Below are 14,960 nucleotides of genomic sequence, written 5' to 3' on the forward strand. Positions count from 1 at the left end.
CAGCAGAACTGGCACCATCCTGGCTCAGAGCCCAGGTCAAGGCCCAGAGAGACTCTTATCACCAGTGGGTGGCAATATTGTTACATGGAGCCATTGGGGTGTGATGAAGGCCTGACATCTTCCCTGAAAGTGGAAAGGCCTCACCACTTTATGGACAGATCACTCCAGGTAGCCCCCCAAAGACAATGTCTCAACTGTCCCCAAAGCACCTAGGACAATCCTCCAGGAGGATAGATGGGTCTGGATTATGAGAAGGCCCAGGAAACTATTCATTCAAATCATTTTTCCTCAGTCCTGCCATAATATGCCTGGTGTATCTCAATAATAAACGACACACTCCTTTTCGCACTGGAGCATGTCTTCCTCCTGCTTCCTTAGGAGCAGTGACTCTCCAATCTGTGTACCTGCAATTTCACTAACCTAGGGTAGATGTTAAGTAAATGGATGAATTAATAACTCTCAGTTCTTCAGATGCAATCAATTCCACTCTAAAAAAACAATCTAAGAAATAACTGTGGAAGCCTCTATAGTTGCCTAAAATGAAGCCTGACTTCACTGGTGACTCTAGGCTTGGTTTAGCCATCCAGGGATCTTCAGAATAGAATGAACCCAAGAAATCCTCCCAACGCCCTCTGGTCTGGACATTTGAAACTGCAGTACCTGATCTGTCTTTACATTGACCTTGTTCCACAAAACAGTCTCAATTTAAGCAGAACAAATGCCAAGCTGACCTTGGGGTAATTCCAACAAAGTAGGTTCAGTAACTGATGCCATCAAGGACTTTTCCAAGGAAGTCCACAAGAAACCAGGAACAGAGCCTTTATGTGAAAGAACCCACATTTGTGTAAAATCTGAGAAGCTTTGACTTTTTGTTTTTTCCCCCTAATCCAAAACATTTCTAGCAGACTGTCATATGTCTACAATCCTATTATTAAAAAGCTGGGCCCTTGAAATTCGGTAGATAATGTATGACACATGCAAAAAACTGTTACAAGGTTTTTAACCATGAAAAATGAGGGAAACAGATGACTTTTTTTTAAAATCTACCCTTTTAATTTTAAGTAAAAATTAATAAAATTTAAAATATTTTCCTATTTTTTAAAAAATTTGCTAGGGTATTTATAAAGGTTGGAATTTTTAAAATACGTGTATGTCTTTCCTTTCTCAGCACTTTGTCAAATATCAAGGACTTGTTTTCTCACTCAGTCGGTCACTCAGGCCATGTCTACCCTTCTAGTAGTAACACACTAATATAAATATAATATATTTATAATCTAATTAATATAAATATTAATATAAAGCTAGTAAGACTCTCTTCTCTCTCATCATTTAAAATTTGGTTTATTTTGATGATTATTAAAAATATCTAAGGGCTTCCCAGGTGGCTTGGGGGTTAAGAATCAACCTGCCAATACCTGCCAATTCAAGAGATCTGGGTTCAATCCCTGGCTCAGGAAGACCCACTGGAGAAGGAAATGGCAACCCAATCCAGTATTCTTGCCTGAAAAATCCCACAGACAGAGGAGACTGGAGGGCTACAGTCCATGGGATCTCAAAAGAATCAGACATGACTTAACGACTAAACAACAACAAAATATATAAATTCATTGTGGAGAATTGGTAAAATATAGAAAGTACTGAATAATATGTAAGAAATTATCTCTATTTTTGATGCATAGTCTTCTTGTCTTATATTTTTCATTTATATACACATATACAGATAATTTTTTATAAATATATAATCTACATCTGTTCATGGTAGCTCAGTTGGTAAAGAATCTGCCTGCAGCGCAGAAGACCCGGGTTTGATCCCTGGGTCAGGAAGACCCCCCTGGAGAAGGAAATGGTAGCTACTCCAGTATTCCTGCCTGGAAAATCCTATGGACAGAGGAACTTGGTGGGCTACAGTCCATGGGGTCACAAGAGTCAAACACGACTTAGCGACTAAACCACATCTGTTCACATACTTCATTCTTTCTATTCTTTAATGTCTGTTTTCCATTTTCTCTATTTCAGTCTCTTTCCCTCTGTGAATTATAGAGTTTTTATTTATGCATCTATATATACGTCTATCTGTTTAACTCTCACACAGTTGGAGAGACAAAAGCCATTCAAACCATGCTCCTCCTCTAAAGTTAAATGGAAAAAAAGATAAACAGATGATAAATAGCTGATTGATAGATAAACAGACAAAAAAATAGATAGTAGATAACAAGAGGATAAAGAAAGAAGGAAAGAGAAGGAAGAATGTATGTATCGTTTGTTTATGTAGATCTTCTGCATATCTTAAATGGCTTTGTGACTTCTGAAAAGAATTTTTCTTGCCTCTATTTTAGATTCCATCAGGACCATCAGTTGTTCTTGTCATACTTGTTATTTCTAAATCACCCTTCCTCATGTCTACAGAAATTCTTTGTACTATCTCAGGTTTAGGCATAATTATTTGCATTGACTGCAATTTAAATTGACTGTTTCTACACAATTTCCTTGGAAGTTCGTTCCTTTCCTATTTCCTAATCATTTTGTAATTTAGTACATTATCTTATGAGCCAGTGGTAAAGAATCCACCTGCCAAGCAGGAGATTCAAGAGGCACAGTTTCAATCCCTGGGTCGGGAAGATCCCTTGGAAGAGGAAATGGCAACCCACTCCAGTATACTTGCCTAAAATATCCCATGGACAGAGGAGCCTGGTGGGCTGTAGTATGTGAGGTCATAAGAGTTAGACATGACTGAGCACACACACATAGGACTAGAAGAAATTCTGAAATACATTCTGTTTTGCCTCACACATCTTCCCTTCCCCATACCTTGTGCATCTCTCTGTGTCTGAATTCCTTCTGAAACACACCCCCTTGGTGAACACCTAGCCAAGATAGACATCTTTAACAACAAAAGTTCACGACTACCTCTTGAGGTGACCCAGGACATTTTTACAGTGCTCTGACAATTAAAATACCCTCTGTCATTCTCACCATTGCTATTTCTAACTGCTGGAATTTCACAGGAAAGTTTAACCATAAACTTCTCTGCCTAAAAGCTCTTTGAAAAATAATTCTGTTTATAGTAGCATCAAGCAGAATAAAACACTTAGGAAAAAAGTCAGGAAGGCAAAAGACTTACCCATTGAAAACTATAAAACCCTGTTGAAAGAAATTAGACACCAATAAATGGAAACATGTCTTGTGTTTCATGGATTAAAAGACAATGTTGTTAAGATGTCAATACTACCCAGAGATTTACAGATTTGATGCAGTCCCAAACCAAATCCTGGTGATGTTTTTGTAGAAATATAAAAATCCATCTTAAAATTCATGTGGAATTTCAAAGGACCCCAAATGACCAAAAAGAAAAAAAAAAAAAAAAACTTACAAATGCAAAGCAAAGTTGGAGGTCTCACACCTCCTGATTTCAAACCATACTGTAAAGCTGCAGCAATCAAAACAGTATAGTACTGGCATGGAGACAGACATACGGATCCGTGGAATAGAACTGAGTCTAGAAATAATCTCATACATCTGCGATCAACTTAGGAGGCAACAGGAGTCAACACGGGTGCCAAGACCATTCAGTGGAGGGAAGAATTGTCTTTTCAACAAATAATTCAGAAACAACTGGACAGACAAGTGCAAAAGGATGAAGTCAGACCCTTAACACCATCTACAACAAATACCTTAAAATGGATCAAAGACCTAAACATGAGACCTAAACCTATAAAACTCTTAGAAGAAAATGTAGAGGGAAAATGATATTGAATTTGGCAATAATCTCTCAGATGTAATGACAAAAGCACAGACAATGAAAGACAGACAATTTGAACTACATTAAAGTTAAATGCTTTAATTAAGACACTGTCAACAGTGGTAAGGCAACCCACACAATAGGAGAAAATGTATACAAATTATATATCTGATAAGGAGTTAATATCAAGAACATAAAAAAGAATTTCTACAACTGAACAGAAAAAAAAACAATGAAAAATGGACAAAGGACTTAGATATTACTCCAGAGAAGATATACAAACACCAAAAAAACATGAAAAAAAAAAAGAAAAGATGCTCCGCATCACTAATCATAGGGAAATGCAAATCAAAACCACAAAACATTACTTCACACCCATCAGGCTAGCTATTATTAAAACAAACCAACACAAGAAGCAAAAAACAGGAAATAACAAGTGTTGGTAAAGACGAGGGAAACTGGAACCTTTGAGCACTGTTGGTAAGAATATAAACTGTAGGAGCCACATTGGAAAACAGTATGGTGTTTCCTTAAAAAAATTAAAAATAGAATTACCATGTAATCCTGCAATTTCACTTCTAAGTATATACTTGAAAGAATTGAAAGCAGAATCTAAAAAAATTATTTGTATACCAATGTTTGCAGCAGCATTACTCACAATAGCCAAAAGGTGGAAACAACCCAAGTGCCCACCAATAGATGAATGAATAAACAGAATGTGTTACATACACACAACAGATTATTCAGCCTTTAAAAAGAAGGAAATTCTGAGACATGCCACAATGTGAGTGAATCTCCAGGACATTCTGTTAAGTGAAATAAGCCAGTAACAAAAGGACAGACAATGTTGATTCCACTTAAATGAGATATCTAGATTGATCAAATTCATAGAGACAGAAAATGGAATGGTTTCCAGGAGACGGAGGGGAAGGAAGAGTGGAGAGTTTTTGTCTAATGAATACAGAATTTGAGTTTTGGAAGATTAAAAGAATTGTGGAGATGGATAGTGGTAATATACATCATCCTGCTGAACTCTACACTTAAAAATGGTTAAAATGCAAACTTTATGTTATAAATATTTACCACAATTTTTTTACTTGAAAAAAATCCTCAAATAAATGAAGGCCACCAACATGGCCTCACAAAGGAATCTCACAGCCATCGCCTTCTGCTGTTCATCCTATTACATAAAGTCCAGTCATCCTCAGGTCACTCTCCTCTGAATATCCTTCAGCTACCTGCCTATAACCCATTTAGTCCATGGGCCATAGACCTCGGCATGACAATGACCAGTTGGCTAAGAAGAGAAAAAGCCAAGACTTCCCTGGTGGTCCAGTGGTTAAGACTCTGTGCTCCCAGTGAAGAGGGGCTGGGTTTGACCCCAGTCTAGGAACTAGGTCCCACATACCACAGAAAAGATCCCGCATGCAGCAACGAAGATTCTGAGTGCTACAAGTAAGGCTCAGCACGGTGAAAAAAAAGGAAAAAACCCATTAGCTCCTACACTTCTGTTACTAGACTATTATTACTACAGCCAGAGACCTACTAGTTGATTGTCACGTTGTTAATTCCTATAGCGTTAACTGCCCAACTACTAAAGTCTATGTGCTTTTCTAATGTGCCACCACTAAAAACCTTTTGTCAGTTAAACTCTTTCAGTGATTAAAAAGAAAAACAAATACATGAAATCTATGCAAAAAACTTAAGCAAAAACAAGATATGTATTGGTTCATGTAAATGTTCCCAAAATGGTGCTGGCTTAAGGTATGGCTTGATTCAGGGATTTAAACAATGTCACCAGGTATCAATTATTTTCTTCTCTTAGAGCTCTGCTCTTCTCTTGTCTTCATTCTTAGGCCCTCCATCCATGAGATGTCCCCCATAACTCCTGGCTTCAGGGGTGGTAGAACAAAACTTGCTCCCAGCAATCCCAAAATATCCCACGGGCTTTCATGGGCTCTGATTGGGGCACATCCCTGAACCAGTCTCTGTGGCCAGGATAGTGCTGGTGTTGATTGGCTTAGTTCAGTCCCATGTGCCAGCCCTGAGCAACTGGTTAACTCCATGGGCTGAAAGAGGAGAGGAGATAGTCCATAGAGGATAATAAGGTTAAGGTCACCAGCAGGGTATGTTGAGGAACAAAAACTACAAGTTCGGGCTTCCCTTGCAGTCTGCTGCTTAAGAATCCCCCTTGGAATACAGGGAAGACGGATTTGTTCCCTTGTCTGGGAAGATATCACATGCTTTGGGACAACTGGGCCCATGTGCCACAACTACCGAACCTGCACTCTAGAACCCACAAGCTGCAGACGCTGAGCCCCCAGGCAGCAGCTAACTGAAACCCGCATGGCTAGAGCCCGTGCTGTACAACAAGAGAATCCACTGCAATGAGAAGCCTGCGCACTACAACTGGAGAGTAGCCCCTGCTCTCTGCAGCTAGAGAAAGCCCTCGCACGGCAGTGAAGACCCAGGGCAGCCGAAAATTAACAACAACAACAAAAAAAACACTACAGGCTCAAAGTGAAAGTGTTAGTCACTCAGTAGTGTCAGACTCTTTGCAACCCCATGGACTGTAGCCCACCAGGCTCCTCCATCCTTGGGATTTTCCAGGCAAGAATACTGAAGCGGGTTGCCATTTCCTTCTCCCGGGTATCTTCCCGACCCAGGGATCGAACCTGGGTCTCTCAAATTGCAGGCAGATTCTTTACCATCTGAACCACCAGACAGGTTCAACCACCATTCAGTTAGTTCAACCAAATATTTTATGGACTAAAAGATATTACCTTTAGTTTATCTCTATTAAATACAATGTTGTTAGAATCCTTCTGGTAAATTATTTGGAATTCTATCAGGCAATGCATTCCTTGTTTCTCTCAGCTATGTGTACATAACAGTGTGATGAATGTGCCTTTCAGATTTCATTACACTCAGTGATGAGTATATATTTATGTATCACATTTATACATGTGATATAAACAGGTTATAAACACCATGTATCTCAGGCCACCACCATGACCTTCCTTTTGAAGTGACATCTCCAGCATCTTTGGTACCAAGTCGTACAAGCTGACACCAGGCCCATCTTTATGCTTAAGTGTTGGCCCTGTTTCTTGTGTCCAGAGATATTATGAACGATCCTCACATAATGTCTGTGCTCCTGGGAGGGCTTCTAGTAGAGAGTGAATGTTCTATGCAATCTATGCATCCTTCATCTAGCCATCATCAGAAAGACCTTTTTCTTTACATCCCCCAGATTCCAAATGTTCTTGAAACATTCACACTCTCAAGAAAAAGCAGTAACAGTAGTAGTAGCCGAGTATATACAGCATTTACAACACACTATGCCCTGTTCTTGGAGAAGGCAATGGCAACCCACTCCAGTACTCTTGCCCGGAAAATCCCATGGACAGAGGAGCCTCATAGGCTGCAATCCATGGGGTCACGACCTCACTTTCACTTTTCACTTTCATGCATTGGAGGAGGAAATGGCAACCCACTCCAGTGTTCTTGCCTGGAGAATCCCAGGGATGGGGGAGCCTGGTGGGCTGCCGTCTATGGGGTCACACAGAGTTGGACACGACTGAAGTGACTTAGCAGCATGCCCTGTTCTAAAAGCATATAGGGTTAAATATTAACTCATTTATTCCTCACAGCAACCTTATGAGGTACATGGTTATTATCATCATCATCTCCATCTTGAAGACAAGGAAACTAAGACCCAGAGAGTGTAACTGGCCCAAATTTACACAGCTGGTTAGTACAAACCAGGAATTGAACCCCACTGTTGCAGATCCAGAGTCCTTACACTTACACAGAAGTGGCACTTGCCTTTCACATCCGTCACCACTCAGTCCTAGGCTTCAGTCAAATGTGAGTTGGCTTTGAAAGCAGCTCCTTCAGTAACAAATCTGCCGTGGTTAAATTAGGGAGCAGCTACTCACTTCACAAGGCAGTTTGTTGTCGCAAGCGAATCATTTTTAGTGACAAGCTTCTCCTGGAACAGGTCAGCTGGTTAAAAAGTCATTAGTGACTTCCCAGAAGTACTGGGACAAGGAAACCAAGCCAAAGGTTTAGGACCACTGCCAGCTAAAGATCCATTAGAACTATAAAGTGTCTCTAGCATAACGTCCACATTAGTAGAAAAACACAATTTTAAGAACTTTTCTAATACATGTATATTTTCCCTGAACCATGACCACGTGTGGGAGATATGAAGTAGGGGGCCTCGGCACAGCACTTCACAAGAGGTGTCCTCATAAACAAAACTTCTCTCTCAGCCCTTCCATTGCTTCCCTGGGGTCACGACCCACAGTTCTCTTGTCACTTTTGGCAATACTATTAGTTGGTTCAAACATGCAAAAAGGTATAATCCAAGTGGCTAAGAAGAGGAGGAGAAAGAGATGGGGCATTTCCTCTTGCCCTCCCCTAGTACAGAGTCTAGCAGCAGCTGCTTCTCTTTCAGCAGGAGGGTCCTTTCCCCAGAACCAGACTTCATTGGGCTCACAGGTAAAGAATCTGCCTGCTAGCTCAGGGGATGCAAGAGATGAGGTTCAGTCCCTGAATCAGGAAGATCCTTTGGAGGACGAAGTGACAACCTACTCCAGTATTCTTGCCTGGAAAACTCCCTGGAGAGAGGAGCCTGGCGGGCTACAGTCCATGGGACCACAAAGAATTGGACACAACCGGGTAACTGAGCACACATCAAATTCAAAGGAGATGCATATAGCTCTGTTTCTGTTAATTAAAAAACTTTTATTAGAATACAATTGCTTTACAATATTGTGTAAGTTTCTTCTATACAGCAGAGTGAATCAGCTATATGCATACATATATCCCCTCTTTTGTGGATTCCCTCCCCATTTAGGTCACCACAGAGCACTGAGTACAGTTCCCTGTGCTCTACAGTAGGTTCTCATCTCATTAGTTATCCATTTTATACATAGCATCAATAGTGTATACGTGTGAATCTCAATCTCCCCATTCATCCTCCACCCCCCTCCCCACTGGTGTCTGTACATTTGCTCCCTATGTTTGTGTGATGTAGCTCTGTTTCTTTTGGATTCACCATGTCATGAAACCCCAGATGGTTCAAATGAAGGGCTTTTGTGAAGGGACTGCATGCAGAGATGAGGCAGGATAGAAAGGACAATGTTTGTTACCACTGGGAGCCCAGTGAGGTCTGGTTCTGGGGAAAGGACCCTCCTGTGGAAAGAGAAGCAGCTGCTGCCAAACTCTGTACTAGGGGAAGGCAAGAGGAGATGCCCGATCTCTTTCTCCTCCTCTTCTCCTGCCATTGCCGCCCCTGGACACTGAGGGCCAGGAGGCCTGGGTGATGTGCTCATTAATGTTAGCTCGCAGGATTCAGAGCAAGAAGAAAGGGTAGAGAGCCCATCTAGAGGGCAGAGAATAAGGAGCACATTATCTCCTTCAAAGGTGGGTAAACTGAATCACTGAAAAGGAAAGTAACATATTTCAGATCAAAAAGGGAAACCCAGACCCAAGATAAAGGCTCCACTTTCCAATCTGTTCTCACTGTTTCAAGTAGTCTGAATGCTTGGAGAGAATCATTAAATCTCAGAGGACAGCTATTCCCTCAAGCTCCTTCCCCATATATGATGACGTTACAAGGCAGCCCACTGGGGCCCACCATTCTTCAGAAGTAGTGAAGTTGTGTGTGATCAGTATGACTCAGCCTTCTGCCTAGATTCGCCAGAGAGATTTTCATGAATCACTTGTGTGGGTGACCCCCTGGGTGCTGTTACTCTTTCAGTGAATTCTCTTCACATACTAAGTTTGTCTCTGTTTGATTCATGAAGGTGATTCATCTGAAGAAGTTGACCTGACCATGGTTTATCAGGCAGCGTCTAATGGAGATGTCAGTGCTCTGACTGCTGTGATTCGGGAAGACCCTTCCATCCTAGAATGCTGTGACAGTGAAGGTGAGCTATTTATTCACTTTGGATCCTACAGAATATCCTGATCTGTCCTTTCAGAAATGGCCTCCAGAGGTGAGCAATGTTAATAAAATGATATTTGAAAGGCTACTTTGATACTGAAGGGTCAAGGAATATCCTGCCTGTAACCATGTACAGTTCCCTCAGTATTACATTTAATGAGAATCATGAACACAAATCTTCAGACTCTTTTATATCACCTCTTCTCATAAAGCTGTTCAGTCTGAGTTTGTTTTCAACTTCTTTGTATGAGTGACAAAAGTAGATAGGCCAAGTAGATGACATTAGAAGAAGTATATGAAAAGAAGAGGCTATTTTTGGTAGCAGTGGATGTTAGGGAAAGTGTGATTATTAAAGCCAGAGAGCTAGGACTTCTGCTTCTGGGAAGACGGGGCAGAAGTAGGACTTTTTTTTTTTATTCTTTCTGCTAAATACAACTAAAAATCCTGAATATTGTATATAGCATAAACATAAGAACACTCTGGAAGGTAGAGAGAAAATGACAAACTAGCTAGGACCTTGAGACCCAAGGAATGACACAGTGATGAGTTTCCTGGGCTTCCTTTTGCCCCAAATTTCCAAGACTTAGAACTGAAGAAGCTGACAATGTAGAAATGTCAATGGACAGAGAGCAAAAAAGCCCCCAACAAAAGCCTGCCCTCTAGTCAAAGAACCAAGAAAGGGATCACATAGCAAGACAGAAAACTTTTAGACAATAATGAGTCTACTCCACCAAACACTCCCACCAACCTCAACCCCATTCATTCTAGCAAAAACCAAGCTGGGAGCCTGCACCTCCACCTTCACCTGGTAATGAAGTCCCCACGTCGCCAACACTGAGGCAGTGTCAGGGGATTCCTTCTTCAGAATTAGGACTCTCACCACCACCCAGTAATGAAGAGTCTTCTCCCTTAGATGTCAATTAAGGCTAAGTAAGGGACTTAGACCTCTAATCTTACCTGGCACTACTGAGGTGGTGTCCCCCCTTCATTTCCCCTCTGGAGCAGTATCAGGAAAAAACAGCTAAAATAGAGGATTTAAGCAAGACTTAGGCAACTCATAATGCAATACTCCAAATGTCCAAGTTTCAAAGAAAATCACTTGACATACCAAGTATCAATAAGACCTCAAACTAAATGGAAAAAAACAATCAATAGATGCCAACACTAAGATGACAGATGTTAGAATTATCTGGCAAAGATTTTCAAGTAACCACGGAAAAGTGCTTTAACAAGCAATTACAAGTATGCTTGAAACAAACAAACAAACAAAAAATAGAAAGGCTCAGCAAAGAAATAACAGATATAAAGAAGAATCAAATGGAAAATTTTTAAACTGAAAAATACAATAATTACAATTAAAAAGTCAACGGCTAAGCTCAGCAGCAGAATGAGGAAGCAGAGGAAAGGATCAGTGAAGTTGAAAATAGAACAATAGCAATGAGGCAATCTGAACAACTGAAAGAAAAAAGAGTTAAAAGATGAAGAGGAAGACTAAGAAGAAGAAAGAGGAAGAGAAGAAAAACAAAAAGGAGGAGAGGAAGAGGTGGCAGCCTCAAGGACCTATAGAACTATAACAAAGAATTTATCATTGGTTTCTCTATCCTAGTATTTCTGCGAAGTAATTAATCCTTTTTAACCAGTTGACTTGTCCTAAGAGGAGCTTAGAATTCCCTTATCATGACAAAAAAATGTTTTGTAAAGTGTGTGGTTGCTCCCTAATTTATCCATGGTAGTTTTTTCATTCATTTGTTTTTTAAAGAAGAATTACTTATACATCTGCTTTGGGGTTAGAAGTTGGAAATGAGAGAAAATAGAGAAAATCAATGAACCAAGAAACTAATTCTTTGAAGAGGTCAATAAAGCTTATAAACCTCTACCAATAAGGACAAAAAAGAAAATGAAAGAGATCCAAGTTATCACTATCAGGAATAACCCTGCAAAAAAAAAAAAAGAATAACCCTGCAGACATTTAAAGGATAATAAGAAAATATAGCAAACAGCTCTATACATGTAATTTGACTATTTAGATGAAATGGAGCAATTCCTCAAAAAAGATAAATGACCACAGTTCGCCCAATAGGACATTATTTGAATAGTTCTATAACTATGAAGGAACTTAAATTCATAATTTTAAAATTCCCAGAAAAAGACATCATCAGGCCTAGATGATTTCACTGGGGACTTCGAGAAACTTTTAAGTAAAATTAACACCAACTCTACACAGTCTCTTTCAGAAGAGGAGGAAACTTTTCTGAGTTATGATTATGAAACTAATATTACTCTGATATCAACAAATGACAAAGATGATATAAAAAATAAACCTATAGACCAATACTCCACATGAATACAGATATAGACAGACATCCTTAGCAAAATATCAGCAAATAGGGATTTTTCTAATGGTCCAGTGGTTAAGACTCTGCACTTCCAATGCAGGGGGCACAAGTTCAATCCCTGATTGGGGAACTAAGATTCTACATGCAGTGAGGTACAGCCAAAAAATAAAAAGTAAATAAAAAATTTTAAAAACCAGCAAACAGAATCCAGTAATATATAAAAAAGAATTATATACCATGACCAAATGTGGCTTGTTCTAGGAATGTAAGTCCATTTCAACCCTTGAAAATTTAGGCTTTCCTGGTGGCTCAGTAGTAAAGAATCTGCCTGCCAGTGCAGGAGACATGGGTTCGATCCCTGGTCCAAGAAGATCCCACATCCTATGGAACAACTAAGCCCATGCACCACAACTATTGAGCCTGTGCTCTAGAGCAGCAGCAAGAGAAGCCACTGCAATGAGAAGCCAGTGCACTCCACCTAGAGAATAGCCCCCTCTTGCCACAACTGGAGAAAAGCCCATGCAGCAGTGAAGACCCAGCATAGTCAAAAATCAGTTCAGTTCAGTCGCTCAGTCGTGTCCGACTCTTTGCGACCCCATGAATCACAGCACACCAGGCCTCCCTGTTCATCACCAACTCCCGGAGTTCACTCAGACTCAAGTCCATTGAGTCAGTGATGCCATCCAGCCATCTCATCCTCTGTCGTCCCCTTCTCCTTCTGCCCTCTATCCCTCCCAGCATCAGAGTCTTTTCCAATGAGTCAACTCTTCACATGAGGTGGCCAAAGTACTGGAGTTTCAGCTTTAGCATCATTCCTTCCAAAGAAATCCCAGGGCTTATCTCCTTCAGAATGGACTGGTTGGATCTCCTTGCAGTCCAAGGGACTCTCAAGAGTCTTCTCCAACACCACAGTTCAAAAGCATCAATTCTTCGGTGCTCAGCCTTCTTCACAGTCCAACTCTCACATCCATACATGACCACAGGAAAAACCATAGCCTTGACTAGATGGACCTTTGCTGGCAAAGTAATGTCTCTGCTTTTGAATATGCTATCTAGGTTGGTCATAACTTTTCTTCCAGAGTAAGCGTCTCTTAATTTTATGGCTGCAATCACCATCTGCAGTGATTCTGGAGCCCAAAAAAATAAAGTCTGACATTGTTTCCACTGTTTCCCCATCTATTTCCCATGAAGTGATGGGACCAGATGCCATGATCTTCGTTTTCTGAATGTTGAGCTTTAAGCCAACTTTTTCACTCTCCACTTTCACTTTCATCAAGAGGCTTTTTAGTTCCTCTTCACTTTCTGCCATAAGAGGGGTGTCATCTGCATATCTGAGGTTATTGATATTTCTCCCGGCAATCTTGATTCCAGCTTGTGCTTCTTCCAGCCCAGCATTTCTCATGATGTACTCTGCATATAAGTTAAATAAGCAGGGTGACAATATACAGCCTTGATGTACTCCTTTTCCTATTTGGAACCAGTCTGTTGTTCCATGTCCAGTTCTAACTGTTACTTCCTGACCTTGAAAAAAAAAAAAACTTGAAAAATTAAGCAATGTATCATTTTAACCAGCTAAGAAGAAAACCCACGTGATCATATCAATTGATGCAGAAAAAGCATTTGACAAAATTTAGCACACATTCATTATTAAAAACTCTCAGAAAGATAGGAGTGGAGGGGATCTTCCTCAATTTGATAGATAGTATCTACAAAAAACACTAGAGCTAACGTTTTACTTACTGGTGAAAGACTGAATGCTTTACCCCTGAGATGGGCAACAAAGCAAAAAAGTTCATTCTTTCTCATATTCAACATAGCCCTGGGAGTTCTAGCCAGTGCAAAAAGGCAAGAAAAGAAAAAAAAAAAAAAGCATACATATTGAAAAAGAAAACTGTTCCTTTCTTTGCACAACTTGATTGTCTACATAGAAAATACTAAAAAACCTATCAAAAACTCAAACTAATGAGTTGAGCAAGGTCCCAGGATACAAAATCAATATACAAAACCAAATTTATTTCTATTAATATATACTAGAAATGAACACATGGACATCAACATTAAAACCACAATACCAAGTAAAACCACTCAATAAAAAATATTTTAGGTGTGAATAAAACAAAATACATTCAAGACTTACGTACTCTAAACTATAAAATGCTTATGAAAGAAATCAAAGATCTAAAATAAATGGAGAGATCATGTTCATGGATTAGAAGATTCAATATAGTAAACATGAAATGCTCCCCAAATTCATATACAAGTTTAATGCAATTTCTATCAAACTCAAGTAAGACATCTTTTGTGGATATAGACAAAATTATCTAAAATTTATATAGAAAGCAAAGAAACTAAGAGAGTTAAAACAATTTTGAAAAAGAAGAATGAAGTAGGGGAGTATTCAGTTCAGTCGCTCAGTTGTGTCTGACTCTTTGCGACTCCGTGGACTGCAGCACGCCAGGCTTCCCTGTCCATCACCAACTCCTGGAGCTTACTCAGACTCATGTCCATTGAGTCGGTGATGCCATCCAACCATCTCATCTTCTGTCGTCCCCTTCTCCTCCTGCCCTCAATCTTTCCCAGCATCAAATAAGTCAGTTCTTTGCATCAGGTGGCCAAAGCTTTGGAGTTTCAGCTTCAGTATCAGTCCTTCCAATGAACACCCAGGACTGATCTCCTTTAGAATGGACTGGTTGGATCTCCTTTCATCCAAGGGATGCTCAAGAGTCTTCTCCAACACCACAGTTCAAAGGCATCAATTCTTCGGTGCTCAGCTTTCTTTATAGTCCAACTCTCTCATCCATACATGACCACTGGAAAAACCTTGTCTTTGACTAGACGGACCTTTGTTGGAGAAGTAATGTCTCTGCTTTTTAATATGCTGCCTAAGTTCATCATAACTTTTCTTCCAAGGAGTGAGCATCTTTTAATT

General features: G+C 40.0%; 1 protein-coding gene across 6 annotated transcripts in view; it reads left to right on the plus strand.

The window, feature by feature from the left end:
* The window catches only part of ANKRD55 (ankyrin repeat domain 55), a 110,348-nt gene that overhangs the window by 24,283 nt on the left and 71,105 nt on the right, over window positions 1-14,960 (plus strand). For all 6 annotated transcript variants that reach the window (XM_059878745.1, XM_024981313.2, XM_024981312.2 and 3 more), the window contains one exon: window positions 9,556-9,678. In XM_059878745.1, the coding sequence (XP_059734728.1) occupies window positions 9,556-9,678 (123 nt within the window). The remainder of the gene's footprint in view (window positions 1-9,555; window positions 9,679-14,960) is intronic.

Source organism: Bos taurus, chromosome 20 (assembly GCF_002263795.3).
Source record: "Bos taurus isolate L1 Dominette 01449 registration number 42190680 breed Hereford chromosome 20, ARS-UCD2.0, whole genome shotgun sequence".
Lineage (NCBI taxonomy): Eukaryota > Metazoa > Chordata > Mammalia > Artiodactyla > Bovidae > Bos > Bos taurus.